The sequence below is a fragment of the Vipera berus genome (assembly GCF_964194415.1).
Source record: "Vipera berus genome assembly, chromosome: 12".
Lineage (NCBI taxonomy): Eukaryota > Metazoa > Chordata > Lepidosauria > Squamata > Viperidae > Vipera > Vipera berus.
The window spans coordinates 13,969,060-13,992,017 of NC_138215.1; the positions used below are offsets into that span (position 1 = coordinate 13,969,060).

The following is a 22,958-nucleotide window of genomic DNA, read 5'->3' on the forward strand; positions in this document are numbered from 1 at the left end:
TAGGCATTTTGTTGCCCAACTTTGCCCAACTAGATGTAGTTAAATGCTTACAAGAAAACAACCAGGCTCAGAGAGCACCAAGGACAGTTCCATTTTTGAGCTTTCTCGTTATTCCCATCAGAAGCAACTACAAATTACAAATGTACAACATTCAAGACTGAGTGGGGGAAGGAAGATCAAAGGACAATCTAAGAAAATGGGGCTATGGAAGATACTCTGTGAATGTGGAGAAGAACAATCCATCTCACGTATGGGAAGGTGCATACGATGTCCTTCGATACGTACGATCACATGCTGGCGAGAGAAGTCTTGACCTACAAATATTCTTTTCTATCGGTAATGGAGAATTCTCAAAAACGTTGAGAAGTAGCAGTTTCCAGAATTCCTTAGGAAAAGTGAGCATTCTTCAAAGTGGGTGAAAAGCAGAGGTTTTCTTCAGGCTATTCTTTCCCTGAGAATACTGTCTCAAGACTGTGGAACTGCAGCTCCCATCAGCCCTGCTAATGAAGACGAATACTCCAATATAGCAGTTTGGGGAAAGCTGTTGAATAATTTCATAGTGGGCTGTTTAGTGACTGCAGAACAGAAGTGCAAGGCCTTGGTTGTCCTCTTCAGAGGTGGAGTTGATAAGCCTCTTAACTGGTTGCCTGTCAGTGAATGTCTTGGGGTCATTGAAATGCAGGCCTGCGATTCAGGGCTGGGTGCGCATCGGCAGTGTGCTTGTGCATATTTACAAAGCCAGTTTGGACTGCAGTACAACATTCTTTCTAATTTTTTCATTCTCGTCAATAGCTTTTCCAGTTTCACTTTGAGGCATGTGACTACGGTATTCTCAACTAATTCTTCTTAGGCCCTTAACCAGAACCACTACATTTTTCCCCCCATTATTCTCCCCCATCTGAGACTGATGAGAAAGATAAATAAGCTCTCACGGTTTTGTTTTTCCTCCAGAAAGCCTGAAGAAGGCTTCCCATTTCATCTGTGAATGGATCGTGGTACTTTTCCAAGTGAGTTCATACCGTCTGGCCTGGCCAAGTTGCTGGCGATCCCTCTACTGCTTGTGAAGCAACCCTGTGTGTGGCTACTCTGAAGGAAAGCCCCCTTTAGGTTCAAGCGTGTATAACCCCAGAAAATAAAATATGGGTGGTTGCCCGATTCTTCCTTCAAAACGAGAGGTTACCTGAAGTGTTATGTATGGGGATAATATAATATAGCAGCAGCTCATTGTGACCATCAGGTGGCACTGTACTGTATCTGGATTGGCTGGTAAGCGCTCGGCGGGAAAATCCAAATAAGGGATTGGCTGCCAGTGCACCTGGCCAAGTATATAAGGGGGTACAGGTAACCCCTTTGTTCGCTTCGGTACTGCTACCAATAAAGAGCTGCCATGCTGAGTCCATTGTCTGTTGTCTGACCATGCGGCCAAGAACCCACTACACAATATGAAGGAAATGTGTAATGATTTTTTTAGATGCCAGAAGTTGGAACTTGAGGACCTCTCAAGATGTTGAAACGATCTCTCAAATTCCTAGTAAGAATCTCCTGACGGATCTGGAGATTTTTAATTTTAATTTTTATTTTTTGAGGAAGATTGCTGTAAGATACCTCAAAAATAGTAGAGATATATCCGTAGCTACATATGGGTCGTAAAACCTGCCTTCCCACAGCTGTCAAAAGTCACCACCCGATGAATGTTCAAGATGACCCAGAAGGAAAATGATCAAACGTAGGAAAGTGTAATAAGATCCTTAATGAGCCAGCTTCATTTAATCGTCCATTTCTTGCCAGTTGCTTTTTGCAGAGATAATGGTGGTGGGGGAAAAATATTTTTTTTATTTTTTATTTATTTTAATTCCATTTATATCCCGCCCTTCTCCGAAGACTCAGGGCGGCTTACAAACTTAGCAGTAGCCTTCATTCTATGTATATGCCTGCTTATTAGGGCTTTCACACACACCCCAAGCGGCATTATTACAAAGTCAGCTTAATTGCCCCCAACAATCTGGGTCCTCATTTTACCTACCCCGGAAGGATGGAAGGCTGAGTCAACCTTGAGCCTGGTGGGACTCGAACCTGCACTAATTGCAGGCAGCTGGTGTTACTTAAGGAGGCATTAGCCCACTTGCTCCACCAAGGATATGCGTTTCCCTTTTCTCTCTCCTCAAATCTAGCAATAACTTTCACTAGATGGATTACACAAATCTAAGTTTTAAATGCGATCTCAGCCGCAGGGTAACTGGAAGGCTAACTGACAAATTATATTCACAGCCAGGATTTATAACTCTGCTTTCAAATGAATATTTATCCCCATTTTCACCCTGCCCTGTTACAGCCAAGAAAAGGATGCTTTGGTGGAAAATTGGAGGGGTGGGAGGGGGCCACAACCAAAGGGAGAGGGGAGAAAAAAAATAATGGTAATGAATGTTTGCACTTTCAGCTGAAACAAAAACATCTTTTTGGTTTCCTTTCTGCATTTTATTTGCTCTTTTATTGCTCTTCCTTCTCCCCCTCCCCTTTCTCATTTGCTGGGCTAATTGTAGGTTAGCGTGTGGGTGATCCGTAAAATGATGGGCAGTAGATTAAATCTTCCTTCCTTTGTATTTGCTCTACGTATTTCTCCTTCCACTTCCTCCTCCTCCTCCTCCTCCTTTCACCTTCATTTCTCCCCCCTCTTTCTCTTCTCCCTCCTCCTTCGTCTTTCTCCTTTCCTTCCTCCCCTTCATTTTCAGCCTCATCTCTTCCCTCTTCCTCCCTTCCTCTTCCACTTCTTCTTTCTCCTCCTCCTCCTCCTCCTCCTTTCTTTTTCTCCTCCCATTCATTTTCACCTTCATCTCTTCCCTCTCCTTTTCCCCTCCTTTCTCCTTCTCCTTTTTCCTCCTTCCCCCCTTCATTTTCTCCTTCCTCTCTTCCTCTCTCTTCTTTCTTTTCCTTCTCTTTTTCCTTCTCCTTCTCCTTCGCTGACGATGTTACCTAGTTTGGGTAATGAAACGTCTGCAGGAAAACAAACCAGCTGAGAATGAATATCAAGGACTTCTCCTCCTCCTCCTCCTCCTCCTCCTCCTCCTCCTCCTCCTCTTCCTCTTCCTCCTCCTCCCCCTCCCCCTTCCTCTCCTTCTCCTCTTTTAAGAAGCTTCAACTTCATTTCAGCAATGTACTGCACACTTGTTTTTGCCCCTCTTCATATTCTTAAAATTAGAATTATCCAGTCTTGTGGCAAAACAGAGGTCCACTGGTATCCATTAGAATACAGCTGGAGAAGTGGTTCTTGGACTTTGCATCCAAATGGTTTGGCACCAGTTTGCATCCAGATGTTATCTTTCAGCAACCCTGTTCTTATTAGTATAAAATCTTATGGCAAACCCCACCCCCCCCCAATAGTGTGCAGCACTCTGGAACCAAAGGTGCTCCTTTTGTTCACATGGGGGGGGGGAGAGGCAGTGTGTGACTCCTTGCCAAGTGCCAATAGCTGGAAAGAAAATAAGAGTAGTTGGTAATGAACTGCATGGTTTGTAGATTTTCGGGGTAGGAGTGGGAAATAGGATTTGCTGAACAACTGCAGGTGTTTTTGCATATAATAAACCATGAAGCATGGTTTGCAAGCCGCCAGCTAAGCAGGATTAGCTTGTTGGGTGAATTCTTAAAAGCCAGCAAATGCTACGTTAAAATAGTTGGACTCTAAGGCAGACGTCCCCGACCTTGACCACTTTATGACTTGTGGACTTCAACTCCCAGAATTCCTCAGCCAGCTGCTGGCTGAGGAATTCTGGGAGTTGAAGTCCACAAGTCATAAAGTGGCCCAAGGTTGGGGACCCCTGCTCTAAGGTGCTTTAGGACACTTTCTTATAGAGAAACAGAAAGTGCATTTATCTACCTTTTTCCAATGTCTGAGTATTATTTTTTTTCCTTTCCTACTCTTTCCTATTCATGGAGAAGAATTCAGAATTGGAGCAAGCTAATATATCTACTGAAGTCTTATGTCTGTGTATGCCTATCTTTATTGCAGTCTGTGACCCCAAGACATAACCCAATGTAAAATGCATTTTTTTTCCAAGTTCCATAGCTCTAGATCAGGGGTGTCAAACTCAATTTCATTGAGGGCCGCATCAGCATTGCGGTTGCCCTCAGGGGGCCGGGTGGGCGTGGCCTACTGGGTGGGCGTGGCTAGAGTGTGTATGGCCTACTGGGTGGGCGTGGCCAGCTCTACATCGTTCGCATCAAGGGTGCCTATGGGGGCCTGGGCAGGAGTGGGACAGATCTGAGGGTCTCTGGCAGAAGGAGGGTCTCTGGGCCAGGGCCAAGGCAGTGGGGGACGTTCCCTCACTGTTTCCAGGATGGCTTCGCGGGCCGCATGAAACCACTTCGCGGGCCGGATCTGGCCCCCGGGCCTTGTGTTTGACATGCCTGCTCTAGATAGAATCTCAAAATTAAGGCAATGTTTTGGTCCTTGTGTTCCCATTTTTAGTTTGCTGAGAAATTTCAGGAGGTGAAAGAAGCCGCCCGACTAGCCAGAGACCGGTCACAAGAAAAAATGGAAACTTCCAGTAACCATTCACAAGTAAGTCATGATCTGACACCTGTCTGAAAGGATACGGGGGTCTCCTGCTTGAGCAGGGGGCTGGACTAGAAGACCTCCGAGGTCCCTTCCAGCTGTATTCTGATTCTGTTTTCTGCTCTCTATTCAAGGATGCGGGAATGACTGATTTGTCGTATCAAGCTTGCAAAAGGCAAGACCGGCTTTTGACTGAAAGCTTGAAGAGCTTGAAATACATTTTAATAATTTAAAATAAAGCATTGGCTGAGAAAAAAAATAGATTTCCTGTAGATTGGCTGATTTTAAACATCGGGCTACAGTGTTCTTTCATCATCAAATTGTGATTTACTGCTCTGTTTGTGAATGCAGTCTTTGGCTTCTGGAGGTCAGAACTGAAGGTGATACTATGACATATGTAAAAAATCGGGGGCCTTGGTGCCCTCTGAGCTTGCTTGTTTTCTTGCAGATGTTTTATTAGCCAAACTAGCAAGAAAACATCAGCAAAAAAAAACAAAAAACACCAGGCTCAGAGAACTCCAAGGACCCCTCGTTTCAACCCCGAGCTACAAATATTCTCCTTTATTGGCATGTAAAAAATCACAGGAAGAACACGGTTGCTTTTGACTACAAAGAGGGGATCATATTGAAGCGTTTTAATCCTCCCAGCTCAGATTTAACTCTCCCCGTATTAAAAAAAAAAAGTTAACATTTCCTGAGAAAAAGATTCTCAATTTGTCCTCCTCTTCCCTTCTCATTTGCATTTCTTTACATACTAGGATTTTTATTTTATTTTATTTAAAAAAACAACAACACCTGACACTCTTTTTGTTTTGGGCTCTGAGCTGGCATGAATATATATATATAGAGAGAGAGAGGTTAAAACAACTGCCTAATGTGCAATCAGCCCAGGTTCGAATCTCAGAAGGGTATGGCTGACTGATGAGAACAAATAAGTTTGAAATGCATATCAGTCTCCCTTTAATTCTTTGTTAGCAATCCAAAAATATTTACACAAATATGAGCTGTCACGACTGTGATCACTGCCTGTGGATGGCCTTGGGTTAGGCTGAAACAGGAAATAAGATTTGTCCCATGTTTGGGGCCTAGCAAGGTGTTCTAAATACTTAACAAACACTTAATAACATGTTTGTGTGTGTGTGTGTGTGTGTGTGTGAAAGTACCTGAAAACCTGGCTTTGCCATCTAGACTTGGACCCCGATGAGGGCAACTACCCTAAAGGTGGTTAGTTAGTTAGTTTATGCGCTGGCCCCTTTTTAAAATGTAGCTTTCTGTTCATTTTCAATGCTTTTATTCTTACTGTTGAATGTTTGAATTTTTTTCATCGGTTTACATATGCTTTTACAATGTTTTGTAAGCCGTCCAGGCTTGCTTGACAGTGAAATGGGCAGCATATCAATTTAATAATGAAGATTTTAAAAATTTTAAATATTTTCAATAAGTAATAAGGTATTTTTTTTAAAAAAAAGTATTTTAAGGATTAACATTTAATACTGAAGATTTTTCCGGAATAGCGGGAGGGTGTGGATCTTGAGGGTGAGAACTGGGCTCACTCCAAAGATGATAAGAGGTGCTATTGTATGTTTTGCATACATCATCATCATCATCATCATCATCATCATCATCATCATCATCATCATTATTATTATTATTATTATTATTATTATTATTATTATTATTATTATTATTATTATTATTATTATTTAACACACCAAGAAGCGGAATGCCTCCGTTTTGATGGTTCTTCTTGCCCTCTTGAAATCTCCCCATGCAGGAATCTGGCCGTGAAACTCCGTGTTCTACTCGAGCGTCCAGTGTGAATGGAACGGATGATGAAAAAGCCTCACATGGGGGTCCGGCTGACGCGCAGCTAAAAATGGAAAACGACAAACTTAAGATTGCTCTGGCCCAGAGGTGACGCAATCTTCATGTCATGGCATGAACTATGGGTGACTCTTGTGACAAGATGTGGCAGCATTAAGAGGGAAAAAAAGAGGGAGAAGGCGACTACTCTTTGCAGCAGCAAATTTGTCCTCTGTTTAAGGACATGTTCTTTTCTCTTTTGTAAACTTAAAAATGAAGAGTACGATGATGGTGATGTTTTTCATTGTTGACCTGGTTGCTTCTGGGCTGAGAGTACATTCCTTGAATTTTACTGAACAAGAGTGTATTTCCTTCTTTTTAATGTGGACGTAAGAGTCGTCCGACTAGCGAGAAGGGTGGTATATCAATTTAATAAATAAATAAAAATATTTTAGTGAAGAAATGTTTTGCAAAGCTAAAAGAGGAACATGGGAAGGAAGGAAGAAAGAAAGGAAGGAAGGAAGGAAGGAAGGAAGGAAGGAAGGAAGGAAGGAAGGAAGGAAGGAAGGAAAAAAAGCTATAACAAAGGAAAAAATATTTAAAGAAGTGATTTTATTGCACTTATAGACCATCAATCTCATTTTCCTCTGTCAAAATTACATAATGTAGTTCTCTTTTCCCCATATGCATTCCCTTTTAATTGATAAATCCAGAAATCTCCAGTTCATTCTTCTCCATCTTCACCAAAAAGAAATGCAAAAAAGATTTTCAGTCTTTCATAAAAATAGTTGTAGTTTTTCTATCCCTGATCAAGCAAATCAAGCTAGCCATTTTTGCAAGTTCTACTATGCAGAGAAGACATTTCCCTCTGCGGGGATGGATAAATGGTGCGATCCTAAAAATCAAACAAAACGGTGCAATTGGATCGTATCCATTTTTGCTTCCGATGCCGCCGTTGTAGGGAGATAGTTATAACTGTAACTCTATGATGTGATCATGTTTTGAATTATAAAAGCTTCTGCTTCTTCTAAGAGCTTTTGAGGACCAAAGAACATCCAGCATCTGGTGGCTACATCTGGTGCTAGACAAACCCAACATAGCAATTTTTTTCAATTTGTTTTCAATTTTTGTCCTGGGAGAAGAGTCATGTCTTACATACCGAACAGATTCACACATTTCGCTTCATACCAGATTTATACAAGTTTAGGGCACATTTATATACCTCTTTCACGAGAATTCTTTTCAACCAGAAGTATGTAAAATAATTTACAATGCATAAAGCAAATTGTAGACATGTTTGGATAATGCTGATTCTTTTTGCAGCTTGAGAGGACTAAACAATATTAAATAATCATGACTGTGCCCTCTTTTAATTTGCAAGAGTGTAGGAATGCAACAAAGCGAGGAACCTAATGGCGATGTAATTTATTTTGTGTACCCTGAAGAATCCAAGGTGGAAGAGGGAGGGGGCGTTGTTCTTTTTTTGCTCCTTTTGAAAAAAAAAGACAAATCACAATTAAGCTTGCACTGACAAATTTCAAGAGTGCTTATGTGTATTTTGCCTTCCTTAGTACCTCCAATGTGAAGAAATGGGAAACAGAACTGCAGACGCTTAGAGAGAGCAATGCAAGACTCACAATGGCTCTCCAGGAATCGGCAGCCAGCATAGAACACTGGAAAAAGCAGTTTTCCATTTGTAAAGACGAAAATGATCAACTGCGGATCAAGGTATGGGATGCCATAAAATGAAAGCATCTGGGGTGTTTTTTTTGGTGTTGTTGTTTTTTTGCTATTATGGCTAAGACCCTCATTAAATCTGTTGAGGGTGAAGAGCTTAAAACTCTTTAAAGATGGAGGTTGCTTTTCTTCAGGTGTCCATCGAAATTGAATGGGTAATGATAACTTTTTCATTAGCAATAGCAATAGCATTTAGACTTATATACCGCCCCCTAGCGCTTTAGAGCACTCTCTGAGCAGTTTACAAATGTCAGCATCTTGGCCCCAGCCGTCTGGGTCCTCATTTTACTGACCTCGAAAGGATGGAATCTGGGTCAACCTTGAGCTCCGTCAGGCTTAAACTCCAGGCTATGGGCAGAGTTTGCCTGCTATACTGCGTTCTAACCACTGTGCCATCAGGACTCATTGTAAGAAGGGAGATACAGAGTCTACTTCAGGTACAAAGTTAAAGAGGTCATGTGTTTTCTTTCTTTAAGATTGAGGAGCTGGAAGAACAGTGCACTGAAATTGATAAGGAGCGCGATCGGAACGCACAGCTTAGCAGGCGTCTTCAGGAGCTGGAAACGGAACTTCAGGATAAAGAGTTGGTAGGTAAAGGCCACACCTGGAATACTGCATCCAATTTTAGTCACTACATTACAGGAAAGATGTTGAGACTTTGGAAACCGTGCAGAGAAGAGCAACTAAGGTGATTAAAGGCCTGGAGACTAAAACATGAAGAGCAGTTGCAAGATTTGGGCATGGCTAGTCTGGAGAAGAGAAAGACTAGGGGGTGATGTGATAGCAGTGTTCCAGTATTTGAGGGGCTGCCACAAAGAGGAGGGGCTCAATTTATTTTCCAAAGCACCAGAAGGTAGGACAAGAAACAATGGACGGAAACTAATCAAGGAGAGAAGCAACCTGGAATTAAGGAGAAAGTTCTTGACAGTGAGGACAATTAACCAGTGGAACAGCTGGCTTCCAGAAGTTGTGGGTGCTCCATCACTGGAGGCTTTTAAGAAGAGACTGGACAGCTACTTGTCTGGAATGGTATAGGGTCTCCTGCTTGAGCAGGGGGTTGGACTAGAAGACCTCCGAGGTCCCTTCCAGCTCTATTCTGATCGATTGAAAGCTGTGAATGGAAAGGAAGAGCTATCAGTTGCATGCTTGGTCAAGATGAATCTTTGGGAAGATAGAGATGCAAGGGGAAAGAATTACTGCATTGGGTCATCCTCATTCAGGCATTTGTTCACTCATTTCTGTTTTACTTTTGCCTTTAGAAGCTCAGAAAAGGCATATTTGCTCTCCCATCCTGTGAGGTAGCTTTGGTTAAGAGAGTGAATTACTGACTCATAGCCTTCCAGTAAGAGAGAGAGAGAGAGAGAGAGAGAGAGAGAGAGAGAGAGAGAGAGAGAGAGAGAGGGGCTTTGGTATACAGGTACTCCTTGACGTATGATGGTTGCTTAATGACTGTTTAAAATTATGATGAATCTGCCTAGGGCAGGGGTGTCAAACTCAATTTCATTGAGGGCCGCATCAGCATTGCGGTTGCCCTCAGGGGGCTGGGTGGGTATGGCCAGGGTGGGCGTGGCCTACTGGGTGGGTGTGGCTAAAGTGCATATGGCCTACTGGGTGGGTGTGGCCAGCTCTACATGGTTCGCATCAAGGGTGCCTATGGGGGCCTGGGCAGGAGTGGGACAGATCTGAGGGTCTCTGGCAGAAGGAGGGTCTCTGGGCCAGGGCCAAGGCAGTGGGGGCCGTTCCCTCACTGTTTCCAGGATGGCTTCGCGGGCCACATGAAACCACTTCGCGGGCCGAATCCGGCCCCCGGGCCTTGTGTTTGACATGTCTGGCCTAGGGGTACTTACAACCTGGATTTGTTCTTCTGCTGGTCACCCTCCTGTAGGAGATGACCAGGCTGAGCCTGAGGGTGGGGTCAAGCACATCATCAGTCTGGAGCCCCTACGCTCCCAAAAGAGATCTAAGTCCAGCTCCCCTTGAAGTTCATTGACTCTTTTTTTTAGTATAAAGATTTTATTATTTTTCTCTTACATACATGTATTAATTTTTCAACCAACGTGCTGTCTGGGTTTAACAATGCTAATACATATTCAATTCCTAATCCTTCATTCTTTCCTCTAACCATTGATAAAATAAATCCCAAGTCTGTTTCTTCTTTATCTTTCAATCTCATAGTTAATCTGTCCATCTCAGTGTATTCCAGTATTTTTCTGTTTATTTCTTCCTCTGGTATTGCACAAAGGTTATTCTTGCTGCTGTAGTCACATGTAAAATCAAATATAAGCTTATTGGAAAAAGATACATGCTTGGTTAGAAAAAAATATTAGGAGAACATGTTGATTTTAAACCTGAACTTTTCTTATTAGGTATAATGCCAGAAAAGATTAACAAATGATGTTCATTGACTCTTTATCTGGTACCAATTTGCCTTGACCATTAGCAGGTCAGATTCTTGCCGTACGTCGAGGACTTCCTGTACACCCAATCAGTTCAGACTAATAGAGGTTGACGCCCAGATTCAAACGTCTTCTGCCCATAAGCCTCAAAGGAAAAAGGAAAAAAAAAACAAGCCTTTTTCACCCAGCCTTCTCCACGGGCAATAGCACTCATAATAGTATTTCGTAACTCTCCAGACTTGTGAATAGGACGAGCTGCCTTTTCATTTGTTGGCGAGACTTTGCCAGCAGCACCCTGGGGTTAGCAAGCCCCAGCGAGTGCTAGACGAAAATCTAATTTTGCCTTTGCAAGACGGAAGCCCCGGTGTGAATTCCCCTCGGAAAGTGTGAGACGGGGGGGGGGGGAAGGAGCACCTTTGGAAATTTTCTGAGTGGGGATGCAAGGCCAGAAGGAGAGAGAGAGAGAAAAAAAAACCATTGCTTTTCCTCTTCAGCTGCAGACTATTCTTTTATATGCTGTTGTGGAATGGGTATGCCTTGAAGACAAGATGGGAAACAATGGGGGGTTTCTGAGTTCCCCCCTTTACACCCAAAATCCCCTCTTACAGGAAGCAGAGCCCTGTAGAGATTAATAAGCAGCAATATAGGCTTATGAAAATGCCACCTTTGCTAAATCAAGAAATCCTTGCTCTACCCAATTTGCTTCATTATTCCCCGCCCACAGTGGCCACTGAAAAGAATACCAGTTTGACCTAGTCATTAAGACATTAGGCTGGAAATCCAGAGACTGTGAGTTCTAGTCCCATCTTAGCCATGCTGAGTGATCTTGGGCCAATCACCAGGAGACTGTGAGTTCTAGTCCTGCCTTAGCCATTAAAGCCAGCTGAGTGACCCTGGGCCAATCACCAGGAGACTGTGAGTTATAGTCCTGCCTTAGCCATTAAAGCCAGATGAGTGATCCTGGGCCAATCACCAGGAGACTGTGAGTTCTAGTCCTGCCTTAGCCATTAAAGCCAGTTGAGTGACCTTGGGCCAATTACCAAAAGACCAGGACACTATGAATTCTAGTCCCGCCTTAGCCATGAAAGCCAGCTCGGTGACCTTGGACCAATCACCAGGAGACTGTGAGTTCTAGTCCTGCCTTAGCCATGAAAGCCAGCTGGGTGACTTTGACTCAGTCACCAGGAGACCATGAGTTCTAGTCCCACTGTACCCATCAAAACCAATGGGCTCATTTTGGGCCAGCCTCTCTCTTTCTGCCCAACCCACCACGTAGGACTGTTGCCATGGGGCAAGTAGGAGGAGGAAGTTATGTTGGAGATATTAGCTGTCTTGAGTAGTTTATAAAAATAATAAAGGCAGAATATAAACAAATGGGAAAAAATATATATTCCCCAGCTATTTAAAAATGCTATCTTCTGTCTTGCAGTTATAATGCTCATTACTCCCCTGTTAGCTAGTTGGCGCTGTTCTCTTGGCTGGTGCTGATTTGCTATTTTTAGGAAGAGCTTCTCTGGAACCAGTCCATCCCAAAACTGTCCCATTGGTGATGGAGGAGCTATTTAATGAAACCCCTTCCCCAACTAGTCTGGTTTTCTTCTTCAGGATGTTGCCTTGAAGGCTAAGAATCATCCTATTTTGTATCGAAGTCTTTTCTCATAGTGGATGTTGCTATTTTAATATATTCTCTTCCCTCGCACCGCCCAAGGGTAACACAACCTTTTAATGTATAAACATATCTATGTATTTGGACTATTTATTAAAGCAGAAGGTATCATTAAATGTTGAAATTATTGCTACGTTTGCAGTAAAGCACAGCAATAAGACATGTTTTCCCCTTAAGTTAACATTTTAATGATTCATTTCCTTCGACAGTGGAAAGTTCCCCAAACGCTCAGGTGCCAATGCTTTTTTCTAATATTTTCAATATATATTTAAGAAAGTGGGAAGGTGAGGATGTATATGATTATAATTTCATGGCATTCACATTTCTCTAGGAATTGGAAGATCTACGGAAACAGGGTGAAATTATACCTCAGCTCATGACAGAATGTGAAACGGTTTCTCAGAAATTGCAGGTATGAATAGTTATTAGTCCTTGGTAAAACACTTTGCGGCTTAAATAAAAGATTGCTTCAAACCTACAGCCAATATCTTTTTTTTCTTATGGGCAGGAGACAGGGCCAATGATTCATTCTGATATAAGTCAGGAGCGTGAAATTGGCTCTTAGTGAAGCCAATTCCAGGGATAAGGATTGAGAGCGGATAGTGCCTTAGGCATTGCTGAGCTATAATTCCCATCATCCCCCACCATTGGCCCTACTGGTTGTGGCTGCTGGTGGTTGCTTGTCATTCATCAATATCTTGATGAATGACATATAATGAAGCAGTGCCTGGCTGAGGAATTCTGGGAGTTGAAGTCCACAAGTCATAAAAGGGCCAAGTTTGAAGACCCCTGCTCTAGAGGGTTACAGATTCCTCACCTCTACAAGAAGTTGTGGCTGCTGGTGGTTCACCTTATTTATACATATAAGCTGTTCTTCCCATTCATGATTTGAAAACGTTCTTCCCGTTTTGAATGGAAATCACACAAACCGCCAAACTCACAAGGTAATGTCTAATCATCAGTGGTACGATATACCACTATATAGCATACGAAGAACAGTTAACAGGAATCGGGTATGTCTCGTCCAGGGGTAGGCAACCTTGGCTCTTTTATGACTCATGGACTTTAACTCCCAGAATTCCTGAGCCAGCCTGGCTGGCTCAGGAATTCTGGGAATTGAAGTCCACGAGTCATAAAAGAGCCAAGGTTGCCTACCCTTGGTCTAGTCGAATGAAAAGAAGGACTAAGGGAGACGTGATAGCCGAGTTGCAGTATATGAGGGGGTCGCTTCAAACTTTCTTTCTGTCTTGCCAGGTGGCTGAGAAGAGGAATAAAGACCTTGAAGAGAAAGTCAAAGCTTTAAGGACGGAAGTAGAAGAGAGCAAACACAGGCAGAATTACCTGAAGACAGAGCTGCAGACTTTTTTAGATGTCCTAGATGGAAAGATAGATGAATTGCAAGATTTTCGGCAAGGACTCTCCAAGCTGGGTGTCGACAATTAAGGGACAGCAACATTTTCCCCACCCCAAAATATTTGGCGTGCGTGTGTGTGCGTGTGTGTGTGTGTGTGTGTGTGTGTGTGTATGTGTATATGTGTTTTAAATCTAGGTATATGTTTCTACCAAAAGTGAAAAGATGGGTGTTCTTCCTTACAATGTGATTTGTACATAGAGGCTAAAGTCTTTTGTTTTTCACTTCTTTTTTTCCCCGTTCTAAAAATTACTCCTTGCTTCTTCCTTCTTTTCTTTAAGAAAGAGGTGACAATTTATTTATTTTTTAGATCTTACTGTTCTCGCCCATTCTGGGTTTGTAAACAAAGAGGGGGAGTTCTCTTGTCTCGGGAGATCTGGACCTCAATTTACCTTAATGTAAAGTTGCAGTTGCAGTGGGTGTTGTATGGAGATTTTGATTTAAGGCCTGTTGCAACTATAGCATTTCCAAAATGCTCAGCTGCTGCCAATTTATGCCTCATTTTATGGTGCAGGCAGCAGTGAAGATGGAACAGAGATTTTAGGAGCAACCACAAGGTAGCTCCCCTCCTCCTCCTCCTCTTCTCCTTCTCCTCCTCTTCCTCTTCCCCCTCCTCCTCCTTCTCTTTCTTCTTTTCTTCTCTTTTTCCTCCTCCTCCTTGAAATACCTGTGATGCCTTTTTCTAGAGGATTTGCCATGTTCCATGTGCACTTAAACCCACCCACCGACCCCCTTTTTTTATTGCAACGTATTAAGTGACGGTTCCCCTGTCACTTTTGGCAGAATGAATGTGCACTTTATGATGCCCTTGGTGAGTTTTTCTAAAAATGTGGATGATACGTTAGCTATTACACTATAGAGAAATTGGACTTCTTTTAACACATCTCACCCCAAATAATGATGGTGGGACCAAAAGGTACTCTACGGGAGTAGCCCAGTAGCCACTGTCTGTCACAAGAGGTTGGTGCAGAATTTTTGTATTCGGGATAGATGCATTTATTTTAAAACATTCATGATCTGCCTGGCTTGTAACAAGTAGATTTACTTGTGATGATCTACAATATATATAATAAACATCAGAGCAACAAAATGATAGGAGCCAGGTAAAATAAGGTGGTAAATTGAGTACTGGGTAGTGCATATGGTTCAAAGTACTACCATAATTCTGGATGAGGTTTTATTTAACAACAACAAAAAAAATTATTGGGTTTTATGTGGTGGCCTAATAAACGGGGTGAGAAGATATGAGATTTGAACATTTCTAGGTGTAATAGTATAAACATGTAGGATTTGATGGCTATGAGCAAAGAATAAACTGATTCTGTTCAGTTTCCAGAGCTAGCTTTCATCTTAAAACCTAGTCCTACCATCAGCAAAATCAGACAGTATCCTTGCAATTAAGCATAGATCTGCATTGTCCTAGATCAGAGGTCCCCAACCTTTTGGGCACCAGGGACCGGTTCCATGGAGAGAGGTTTTTCCACGGACCAGAGGGGGCGTGGTTTTGTGTGCTGCCTGCATCTCGTGGATGCAGGCTTCGCTGGTTTGCATGCCACGGACCAGTTCCGGTCCACGGACCAGGGGTTGGGGACCCTTGCTCCAAAGGGAAGATGCCAACCTATTTTGAAGCTTTGGCCTCTGGGTTTGCAAACCCTGCTTCATAAATCCAAACGAGTAGGGGCTGGTATTGCTCATTGCGGAGTGAAAACAAAGTAGCTTTCTTCATCTGTTCAAAAAAAGTTCTTCATCGTAGAAAAAGGAGAGAAGACAAAAGGATCCCAGGGTAGAGTACAGCCTCAAACTAAGAAATATGCAAAGATCCCTGTGCTGCTTTAGAGAGATTTTGAAGCATTGCCCTGATTTTGGTCATATATATGAATCCACAGTCCTAAACGATTAAGTCCATCCTTCATACCGCCATATCTATGAAATTAGCTCTTGTGCCCTTGATACAGAAGTCAGAGGGTCCTTGAATGTGCTCGGTCAGTCTAATGTTTTAGGTGAGGGGTAGGGAACCTTGGCTCTTTTATGACTTGTGGACTTCAACTCCCAGAATTCCTGAGTCAGTATGGCTGGTTCAGGAATTCTGGGTATTGAAGCCCACAAGTCATAAAAGAACCAAGGTTCCCTACCCCTGTTCTAGGTCAGTCAAATCTCCTTTGATTTTATGGCTTCCACGTTGCTAAAGCTGTGTTTGAATCCTACTAGGATCATTTTGTACATGCTTGCGTGCATAGGATGCCATAAGCATGGAATGCTTCCATTGTTCTGAATAGGTTGATACATCTTCATTCTAAAGATGTATATCTTAGCATCTTTAAGATGCGAGTCAAGTGTGATAGTCCTGTTTCCTCATTTTCCAGTGCAAAGAACGAAAAGAAATAAATCTGGCGCTCTTACATTTGGGCTTCCATCCTTGTTGACTTCCATTCTTGCTTAGAAGAGCTCGTTCGGCAGAAGACATAAAAGTCCTTTGTTGCAAAAGCTCACGGTGACTTTGGATTTCCCAGTTCTTCTTGAAACAACCTGTATTGAAAGCACTTTTCTGGAGGTGTTTGAACCCAATGCTTTTTTTTTTCCTTTGAAAATGTCAGCTAGGCACGTTCCTTTGAAAGCAATTATAAATCAGGTTCAGCTGAAGCCGAAGAAAGTTTTTAAAAAGTCGTATCATTTTTTTAAAAAATCTTTCTCATCAATTGTCTCAGCCATCGTAGGCTTTCTATCATTATTAGGTATGTGGATTTATAATGGAAAACATAGGACTTTTCTTTACGAGACTGGTGTTTTGTCACATTGATTTGCTTTATGGGCTTGCAATCTGGGTCAGATTATTTATAAAGTTGGCTTAAATGTTTATGACATTCGGGACTAATAAAATCTCATAGGTGAGAAATGATACTATAAGGCATCGGATAAAGAGCATTAGGAATATGCAGCTAATAATAACAGTCAACCTGGAGAGGGAAAAACGAGATTCTAAGCTGCTTATTCAAATATCCTCACAGATCACAGAATAATTTTATACTTTGACCTATTCTTGTGATCAGACCAGGCTGATCGGAAAGTAGCTTTTAAAAACAAGGTGCCTAATAATTGAAAAATGTTTATATGTGCATATCTGCATTTTCTTTTTCCTTGTTCCTTAGATTGTTCCTTGTTTTGGAACCTTCCCTTGTTTTAAGGAGATTAAGCCAGATTTTCTGTACAAGCAGAGAAATCAAAAGAGCACAGATTCTTAGAAATACAGGTAGTCCTTGACTTACGACCACCGCTGAGTGCAAAATTTGCATTGCTAAGTGAAACAGCTGTTAAGTGAATTTTGCACCATTTTTACGACCTTGCTTGCCACAGTTGTTCAGGGAATTAGGCTTCCCCACTGACTCTGCTTGTCAGAAGGTCCTAAAAGGGAGATCACGTGACCCCAGGATGCTGCAACCGTCATAATGTGAGTCATTTGCCAAGCATCTGAACTTTGATCGCGTGACCCTGGGGAGGCTGCAATGGTCGTAAGTCTGAAAAGCGGTCATAAGTCACTTTTTCCAGTGAATGGTCACTAAACAAAGTGCTGTAAGTCGAGGACTATCTGTAGGTCTAGAAATATCAAGTGGAATATCAGGTGATCTGTATCGCCCTTTAGCTTGACTCAGTTCAAATTGTTGGGTGGCTTCTATGATTTAGGGACATGAATGGGTGAATCACCTTATTTTCTAATACGGGTCAGCAATAATTTTATTTAGCCAAATGTTATCCAAGAAGATATGGTAGGATTGTCGGGAAAAATAAGGTGCACGCTGAATTCTCAATCCCGCATACAACTGTCTTGAATAAGTTACCTTTGGGAGCGACAGCACAGTCAGAATCCTGGGGAAAACAACCACTTCCATCTTTTTTTGTGTGTATTTTAAAATTGCGTTTTCACACACAGTGCATCAGCTTAAGGAAGTACTATATCCCTTCCTGGTAATTCACAAAGACCGGAAGATTTTAAGATGATCCCGAATCTTTAGACGTTACTACAGGTAGCCTTTGACTTACAACTGCAATTAGGACTGGAATTTCCGTTGCTAAGAGATGCAGCCATTAAGCGAATCACACCCAGTTTTATGACCTTTTTTTTTGCCACAGATGCTAAGCAAATCACTGCGGTTGTTAACCGAGTAATGTCATTAAATGAATCCGGCTTTCCCAGTTGACTTACCTTGTCAGAAGGCCCCTGGGAAGGTCACACCTGGTGCTCCAGGTGATCCAGGAAGCTGCAGCCTTTGTACAATACATGCCAGTTGCCATATTTGCAAGACCACAGTCACAACTATGAGGACTCGGTGTAAGTCACTTTTTTCAGTGTTGTTGTAACTTCAGTCACTAAATGAACGGTTATAAGTCAAGGACTCCCTGTATATAACTTTAGTAATCAATTTAGAACATGCTTTCCTTTTTACTGCTCAGAATAAAGTTTAGTAAAGTGCAAATTAACAGATGATCAGGGGAAATGCTATGGAATAAAGTGTATTTTTATCCAGATATATACAATATGGTTAATCAACCTGAAGAAATTATTTCAGGCTTATTGGAGTGAAATTGTCTTACCTTTGTTATCTGTTTGCTGTAAGCAAGGGAGGTTTTTTGTTGTTTTTTCTATTTCCATGTTAATTAATTTTCAGCACAGACTGATCTCTGAATTTCCTATGGTAGCAGTAAATCCTGGGGTTTTATATATATATTTGAAAAAAGCAAAATTTAAGGCAAAAAAAAATGACCTTTTGTGATTTTTATCTGATTTTATTGTATCATAGAGCTGGCTATGTAAATATATATCTATATAGTTTTAAGTTAAAAAAAAACCAACCAACCAACCAAACTCGTATACCGGTATTTATTCTGTTCTGGTTTAATCACTTTTCGATTTTTTTCCTGAATTACACATTCTTGGTGTAAGACAAGTTGGGGAAGTTTTTTTTTCTTACTAGCAAATCTAAGCTAGGGTTTAAACTGTTGCTGTAATATAGAACACACCTTAAGAGAGATGAATGCTGCATTTTTTTTTCTCCCTGGAAATATTGTTAGCAGCTCCTTTGCACAAAAATAACATTTGACCGAAGGAGCTTTTAGAGGGAGGACCTGTGTATTTGATCCAGGCTGTGAATCTCTGATTATCCAGTCTGTTAAGGAACAAACATACAACCACAGCTGAGACCACCATTTCCATTGCTAAGTGAATTGGTGGTTAAATGAATCATGTGGTCATTAAACAAACCCAGCCTCCCCCATTAAGTTTGCTTGTCAGAAGTCAGCTAGGAAAGCGGCCAGTGGTCATCAGATCATAAATACATACCAGTTGCCAAGCGCCCCTAACAGCCATAAGGGCAAAGGCTGGTCATAATTCATTTGTGTTCAGTGCTGCTGTAACTTCGAAAGTTTGCTAAACAAATGATTGTGAGTGGAGCATTAAAAAGGTAAAGGATCCCCCGCACGTGTGTGCTAGTCGTTTCCAACTCTAGGGGCCGGTGCTCATCTCAGTTTCAAAGCCGAAGAGCCAGCCCTTGTCCAAGGACGTCTCCGTGGTCATGTGGTCATGACTAGATGCCAAAGGTGCATGGAACGCTGTTTACCTTCCCACTGGAGTGGTCCCTATTTTTCTACTTGCACTTTTTACGTGCTTTCGAACTGCTAGGTTGGCAGAAGCTGGGACGCGTAACAGGCATTATCTGTGTACAAAAGATAATAGCTCAAGTAAATTGAAGTTAGCTATATGTCCATCCTTTTCACAGAGAGAGACCTTCCTCAATCGGGGACTGCCAACATAGAGAAGGGGTAGGAGGGAGACCCAGATAGCCATAGAAATGAGTTTATCCCTCGCCCGCTCATTCACCGGGTTGATGTCATGATGAAGGTCCTAGACCTGGAGGGAGAAGTCCCAGGTGCCACCCTTAGCTGCAGAAACTCCAGGATGCTTTTGCATCTGTTGCTCTTTCAGCCTCAAAGCCGGTGACCATCCAGTCAGAGCCGACGAAGCTTCTTGAATGAGAAGCGAAACGTCTTCAAAGAAAAACAAAGAAGTCCAGTTGCCTCCTGGAAAAGCATCTTTGGGACAACCAGGACCTGCATGACTGAGAATCTCCATAGACCTTTTTAGATCAATTGTACTTTTCTGAGCCCAGTCTACCACTCAAGGTTTCTCTCATAGGAAAAATGTTTGGTGGTAGATATCTATCAATCAATCAATCAAACAAACAAACTTCTTAACTGCCCACCTTCCTCACAGAGGGGATCTACATGTTTAGCACTGCAGTCTTTAAGATTTACCAAGACTTTCAAGAAGTCCTCTGTTTTTCTTGGCCCAAATTATTTTAGCAGGCTGCTTGCCAATGCAGGGAATTCTCTGGGCTGAGGCTGAAAAGGGTTGTTTTAATTAACCATGGCATAAAATCTTTTAGTTCTCCTTTCCCGCACCCTGAAGTTTCCTAGCAAATGAAGATGTGATTCAGAGGTTTTGTGTCCTGTCAATGTGGGCTGTGCACCAAAGGCAGACTAACAATGAAGCGGCTGGAATTCAGATTTGGGAAAGAAAAAAAAACAGTTGTCAAGAGAGAGATTGGATTTTGTGCGGTAAGTACCGTGTTTTATTGGCTAAAATTTCATTCTGATCCCACTCTTCTTCCCAAACTTTAGAGCCACAGGGACAATTGCATCATCTTTCACAACAGTTTGTGAAATTAGATTGCAACAGAGATCCAGCTTTTCAGTAAGTGTTGAGATTGTCTAAAAACACGTTGTATTGTAGATATACAAATGTGTGTGGTTCTGTCAACTTCTTGGATCAAGTTCCAATCATCGGTGTACAGGTCTATATCTGGGCCACATGTGTTTTAGGATCTGAAACAATCATTGGGTGGAAATCTACAATCCGAGGTCTTTTGTGAAAAAGTATACAAGGAAATGACTATGCTGCTTTTTGGCATCACAGCTTACTGTTTTTATTTTAATCGGGGGTGTTTTTATTAAGTTATGTCTAAATCCATAATAAAGATTTGCTCATGAACACGCAGGCAACAGAGTTTCATACCCTGAATTACATTTTTTAAAAAAATTATAAACAAAGCTGAAAGGACAAGTTGCTCCTTTGATCATCAATGGTAAAATAGTTAGGATGGTTAGTGGTAATGTAAATAAGCTGGCATATTTCACTGGACAAGATCTGTGAGTTATTTACTATTAGCTGCCTTTCCCTAAAATTTCATAACCTTTTTTCAAACCTACTTCCCTTTTTTTTGTAAAAAATATTCCTTGGTAATAAACCAAATTGTACTCCTAAATGTTGAGTAGGTTGTGATCTGATTCCCTTATTTTGATTTGGAAACATAGAGATATATTTCTTGATTTGACATAGCTTCAGCTGTGCCTGGGAAAAATGAACAGGCGTACCCTGAGGCCTACAAAGGTTGTTGAACTGTATCTCCCAGTGTCTGGCACTATCAGTCTTGCTAGTCAGAGTTGGCTGAGAGTTGTATTCCTCAGCAAAGTGTAGGGAGACAGGAACGCATTGTCTCCCCATACCGTAAAAATTGAGCTTAAAATTATTCTTTAAGAGAAATGAAATCCTTGCTAAGTGTGATGTGTGCTGGGAAGTGCTTTCAAATTTCATTCCAGGTGTCCCCGAGGTATGAGGATCCAATGCGTTCCTGTCTCCCTGACATTGCTGAGGAATACAACTTTCAGCCACCCTAGCTAGCAAGACTGATCGTGCCAGACTCTGGGAGATCTAGTTCAACAACCTTTGTAGGCCTCAGTACGAATGTCCTTTTTCCCCCCAGACACAAGGACAGTGTGTGTTTCATAACAGAAGCTTGTCTGACTAGCCCAGTGGTAGGCAACCTTTGCTCTTTTATGACTCATGGACTTCAACTCCCAGAATTCCTGAGTCAGCATAGTTGAAGTCCATGAGTCATAAAAGAGCCGAGGTTGCCTACCCCTGGACTAGCCAAACCTTTGCCCAGTACTAAGGCTAGAAAGTTCAGTCTGGAGCCCCTCTAGGGACAGTAAAGAGACATTCCAGCTTAGAATTGGTCTAGGGGAGCAAATATCTGAAGTCAAACCTTAGGTCTATATTTGTCGTTTCCCAAGGGAAGGCAAAGAGTTTGGCAGGATTCTTGTAATATAGGTAGTCAGCAATAAACTATTTGTGCCTGTTCATGGCATGATTTTTGTTGCTTGTACCTGACAGGCTAGTCTTCAACCTTAAGTCGGCAGTGTGTAGCTGTCTTATGTTTACAAGCCTTCCATGCAAATACGGTGGTGGCCCTTAGCACATCCTGGAAGCCATTCTCAGCCATTTCTCCCTGCCAAATGTTGCGTGGTTGAGAGTTGGATCTCAGCATCCCTAAGTGCTGCATGCCTAGCTGGAGGAACCAGTGGGGTTTCCACATCATTTACTTGGCTGTGATGACAAAACAGAATTGGAAATGCTTTCTTTTCCCTCACTTGGTGCCTACTGGTCTCTTCTCTTGCATCAAGCATCTTCTCACTGCTGTCACCAAGTCAGCAATCGCCTTGGGGTGGGGGGGGGACACGGCATCAGGGAGAACCCCCTAAAGGGTTCGAATTGGAGAGTGCTGCAGGAGGAATCCAGGCAACCACTGTTACTATGGCTACACACTACTGGGCGATGGTGTAGGCCTCAGGAACAGTTCTGAAACTGTCTCCTAATTATAGGATGCCAAGTCACCCCCTCAGAGCAACAGCTACCAAGTAAGTTTGACGGAAGAGGTCTCTCCCTTAGAAAAGCTAAACAGCTGCAAGGCAGAAGCCCTGCTCCCCAAACCACTCAAATATTTGTTGAAATGGATGTGTTATTGGAGATGACCCAACAGCCATACAGCCAGACACACAGCTTGTAAAACTATGCTCCTGGGCTGCTTTTCCTCTCTGAAGCGGGCCTATTCCTTTTTCCATCCCGGCCACAGAGGTATACATCATTTGGAGAAGTCCCAAGAGCTGGGTTGAGGTAGAAGAAGTAGGCCTATGGTAGCCCCAGGGTCAGGTCTAAAAACCAAGTTCGATCCATGGCTCTAATCAAGTCGCATCCTAGCACCAGAGTTCACTGAGTTCTTAGTTTGCATGCAAGCATTTTGGGGGTGGGTGAGGGAAAACCACCGCTCCCAACCAAATGATATTCAGGTTGTTCTGTGCCTCTCGATCAATTACGGCTCTTTGGAAAGGGCTTCTCGCTGTGTACTCCAATGCTAATTTTAATTGGCTTATTGGGAGGAGGAGGTGGAAGAGGCTGTGTAGGTGAGGAGAGCAGGGGAGCTGATAATTTGCAGTGCCTTCTTCTACAGCTCCGGGCCACTGTTATTGGAGCTAGTCTGAAGAGCAAGTTAAGACAGCCATGACTCACCC

At 42.4% G+C, this 22,958-nt stretch overlaps 1 protein-coding gene across 1 annotated transcript in view; it reads left to right on the forward strand.

The window, feature by feature from the left end:
* HOMER2 (homer scaffold protein 2) overlaps window positions 1-15,565 on the forward strand; it is a 63,070-nt gene extending 47,505 nt beyond the window's left edge. Inside the window, exons 4-9 of the mRNA XM_081337328.1 lie at window positions 4,463-4,555; window positions 6,324-6,463; window positions 7,924-8,080; window positions 8,566-8,676; window positions 12,483-12,563; window positions 13,406-15,565. Of these exons, the coding sequence (XP_081193454.1) occupies window positions 4,463-4,555; window positions 6,324-6,463; window positions 7,924-8,080; window positions 8,566-8,676; window positions 12,483-12,563; window positions 13,406-13,594 (771 nt within the window). The 3' untranslated portion in view covers window positions 13,595-15,565. The remainder of the gene's footprint in view (window positions 1-4,462; window positions 4,556-6,323; window positions 6,464-7,923; window positions 8,081-8,565; window positions 8,677-12,482; window positions 12,564-13,405) is intronic.
* The last annotated feature ends 7,393 nt before the right edge of the window (window positions 15,566-22,958 follow it).